The sequence below is a fragment of the Bison bison genome, unplaced genomic scaffold (assembly GCF_000754665.1).
Source record: "Bison bison bison isolate TAMUID 2011002044 unplaced genomic scaffold, Bison_UMD1.0 scf7180017864516, whole genome shotgun sequence".
NCBI classification, from domain to species: Eukaryota; Metazoa; Chordata; class Mammalia; order Artiodactyla; family Bovidae; genus Bison; species Bison bison.
The window spans coordinates 2056642-2060383 of NW_011495069.1; the positions used below are offsets into that span (position 1 = coordinate 2056642).

Here is a 3742-nt window from a genome sequence, read left to right on the forward strand (position 1 = left end):
AAAATTATTCTTTCTCTTCCTTCTCTACCACCAGCATGTGACCACAGAAACAAAAACTGTTGTTATTTACATGACACAACTCTTGCATGATTAAACTGGCCTGTTTCCCATTAAAACACTGCGCTCGCTCCACTCCGGAACACAGCTCTCTGTCCCCTCCGAGGCAGCAGTGGCCTCAATGAGACGTTCCAAAGCCACAAAAAAGGACTTGAACATTGTCATTCGCCACTCGCTTTATTCAGACACTTAAACGTACCTCTCTCCCGACAGGGCTCTCTGTACATTTCATTCTTCACAGCAGACAGAAACTCCATCATTCCCCAAATCCACCGACAGCGAAAATTTTTAGGCTGTCTTTAGTTTGCACCAGAAACAGCAGCCCAGCCAGTCAACAAGGCTACATCCACAAGACGCCCATGTCCCACCCCTACCCTTTCCTTCCCTCATTTAGAGGTAAGACTTAAAATTTGCTGATTTTAAAAGAAGTATAGTAACCCACGCATTAACACATAACCAAACATAAATAATGAGGTTTCTTAAACAAGGACAACTTTTTCCAACTGGGTTATAAGATGACCAGGTCAGCCTGAAGGTGAAATGAGAGGTTAAGAGAGAGTGTGAAACAGGCAGATTTGCCTTCCTCCCTTGAAATCCTTTCAAGGTGCAGACAATTCAGTAGTACTAAAAAGGCCTCAGCTCTGACACATCTTAGGAGAAAAGCTTGGACGATGACTGACAAATGAAAACACTATTATTCACGTGGTTTTCAATAAACTGAATCTAAGGCCGGCTGACCCACTCATGAATGGGAGCATGAAACGAGAGGCTTAGTTAAGAGAAATTGTGACACAAATATAGATTCCTCGACCCACAGTTACTTTGGAAAGAAGCCATGAGAGGCTGGATCGGTTCTCAAACCTCAGCTAAGGGTGGCTCTTCTTTCTCCCCAGTATAAGACAGCAAATGCACCTATAAGGTAGAGTTATCGGTAAGAGTTCCCTCTGACTTTGGAAGCAAGGAGAAGGCTTTCCAGATATACCTGGGAGACAGAAGGCAAACCAACATCAATTTAAGCCTCACGAGAGAGAGAGGTCTGCGGGAGGTCTTACAGAACAGAGACGTTCGTGGACGGGCACAGAAGGGGAATCAATTTAAGCAGGCCTCACGAGAGACAGAAGTCTGCGGGAGGCCTTATAGAACAGTGACGTTCATGGACGGGCACAGAAGGGGAATCAATTTAAGCAGGCCTCACGAGACAGAGAGGTCTGCGGGAGGTCTTACAGGACAGTGACGTTCGTGGACAGGCACAGAAGGGGAATCGATTTAAGCAGGCCTCACGAGACAGAGAGGTCTGCGGGAGGTCTTATAGGAGAGTGACGTTCGTGCACAGGCACAGAAGGGGATGATGACAGCCTTGGGACTCCAGGGGAAAGTCGGTCAGGATGCTCTGTGGTCTCGGCTGACAGAGTCCAGCCTGCGTCCGCCTCTGGTGACTCCTCCGCAGACGTGTCCCCAGAGCAGTCTCCACGAGAGTCCATCCTCCTCCCCACGGCGCTTAACTGAGATGAGCGCCTGATGCACGTCCCCCCCAACCCGGCACATGCCGCTGGAGCTTGGCGCCCGACCCTCGCTCCCCTCGGCTCTCTGCTCTCTGGCAGGGGGTCTCAGGCCTTTACCGCCAGGCACGGTTCAGGAGTTTGACCTGCGCCAGCCTCTTCGTGATCATGGTGGCAAAGACCAGGCCAAAGAGGACGCTGCTGATGAGCACGTAGTCATAGTCGTCCTTCAGGACGTCGAACTGTTTGGACGGGTAGACGCGGGTCTGGTAAATGTCCAAACCGTAGGCCACAACCTGGAGGGCAGAGGGAGCGAGAGCCCGTGAGAAAGGCGCCGGCGGCCGCCACGGCCACAGACTTGGGTCAGAAGGGAGACAGGCTCCTCAGTCATTTCCCAAGGGGGAGCAGAGAGCAGGTGTCATGCAGGGCGGCTGTGGCTGGACGAGGGGGCACAGGGCAGGCTGGGGGCTCTGCTCACCAGACAAGTGGACTCCAGGCCCGACGGGGCTGTGTAGATGCCTCGCATTCGGGAGACTGTCTGGTTATAGTTGATGAACCGCTCCGCGTGGATCTGCACGTCTGGAGAATACGGGATCAGGTTCTCCTCTCTGCAAAAACATCAGCCAGGATCGCTTTCAAAGCTGCTGTAAGGGGATCTCCCGCTGCCCCGAGCCCTGGGCGGTTTCCAGGCCATGGATCAGCCTCCGGTCTTCCTCTGGGCCTACGTGCATCAGGGAGCTGAACGCCGAGCCGCTGAGTGTTTGGAAGGGAAGGGCCACAAGAGAGGACGCTGTGTAGAGGGTAAGACCTGGATTCCTACCTTGTTCTGAGTCTAAAACATCCCAGACAACCGGCGATTTCACACCAGAGGAAGCAAGGACCACTTTAAAAACAAGACACTGAGCCACTAGGCTGATGGCGGCTCTTTACTCCAGAGTGCCTCAGTGCTCAGCTGTAGCCTCCTGCTCTCTGAACCATCCTGCTCCCTCCCCTACGTGTGGGGACATACCTAGCACCTCCTCACCCTGCCCACAGTTCCTCACCCCTGAGGGAAGAGAATCCGGGACAGAGGCAAGAAAACATACAGAGATGATGGCCAGAAATTTAAAAATGGATATGATCGGTAACGAGCTACCGTCTCTCCATGAGACCTGGGCCCAGTCAACTCCCTCCCCTCATTTCCCAGTGTGCCTGCTGCTGGCGGCCGCAGTGGCCTCCAGCCCTTCCTGTAACTCGCCAGATACGACCTCAGGCATCTGTGATGGCAGTTTCCTCCGCCTGGAAGGTTCGCCCTCAGACATCCCCAAGGCCAGCTTCTCGCCTCCTTCAAGTGCTTACTCTAATGTCACCTTTTCAGGGGGGCCTTCCCAGGCCACCGTCTCAAACCTCACACCGTGTACCACCCCTTCCTAGCCCCCTGTCCCTTTTTATAAGTTTTTTCTCCTTAGCGTTTACAAGCATCTAACATAGCATTATTTCACTTGCTTATCTTACTTATCGTCCATCTCGCCTCCCCTGCTAGAACGCAAGCTCGGTGAGGGCAAACTTGTTCACGGCCACGCCCACAGCACAGCCGACAGAGGACCAAACATCACCCACAGGCGGAGCTCTTTAATGTCACAGCCTTCGGGGTGTCCCACAAGGGCCTACCTGCTCTGTTCTGTTGGGATCTCGGGGCGCCGAGGATCCAGCAAGGCCTTAGGAAGGGAAAGGATCGCTCCGGAAGGCAGCCCAACTGCACAGAGACAAGTCAACAGAAGTGAGTGTTCACGCGAACCTGATCCCAGATTAGGGCTACTTACGAAAATGTCCTTATCGCAGAAATCAAAATAGAGTTTAAAACCAAAAAAACAGGTCAATGAGATGCCCTTCAATGGCCAAAAACAATAGTCTTAATACACATGGATCTGTAGGAAGGTTCTCACTTTTGAAGACACTAGTCTCTTCACATATCATCCTGAGACATCAGAAAATAAAGTTCTAGAATCAAGAACTAGGGAATGATGAAAGAGAAAAGAGTGGAAGGCCCGTGGACCTCTGTATCTCCCATCCTGTTCTCCAGTAGCACCTGCCCAGCTCAGCAGGGCTGCTTGCTGTCGCAAAACACGAGCATGCGCGCTGGGGCAGCAGGGAGGCTGGTGCAGGATTGGGCGGGCGATGGGTGGGGATGGGGGGGAACATGGGGG

At 52.6% G+C, this 3742-nt stretch overlaps 1 protein-coding gene across 2 annotated transcripts in view; it reads right to left on the bottom strand.

The window, feature by feature from the left end:
• Nucleotides 1–215: 215 nt before the first annotated feature.
• EMC1 (ER membrane protein complex subunit 1) overlaps nucleotides 216–3742 on the bottom strand; it is a 24051-nt gene continuing 20524 nt past the window's right edge. For both annotated transcript variants that reach the window (XM_010829936.1, XM_010829934.1), the window contains 3 exons: nucleotides 3207–3291; nucleotides 2035–2164; nucleotides 216–1852 (listed from right to left, as the gene is read on the bottom strand). In XM_010829936.1, coding sequence (XP_010828238.1) covers nucleotides 1673–1852; nucleotides 2035–2164; nucleotides 3207–3291 — 395 coding nt within the window. In that variant the 3' untranslated portion in view covers nucleotides 216–1672. The remainder of the gene's footprint in view (nucleotides 1853–2034; nucleotides 2165–3206; nucleotides 3292–3742) is intronic.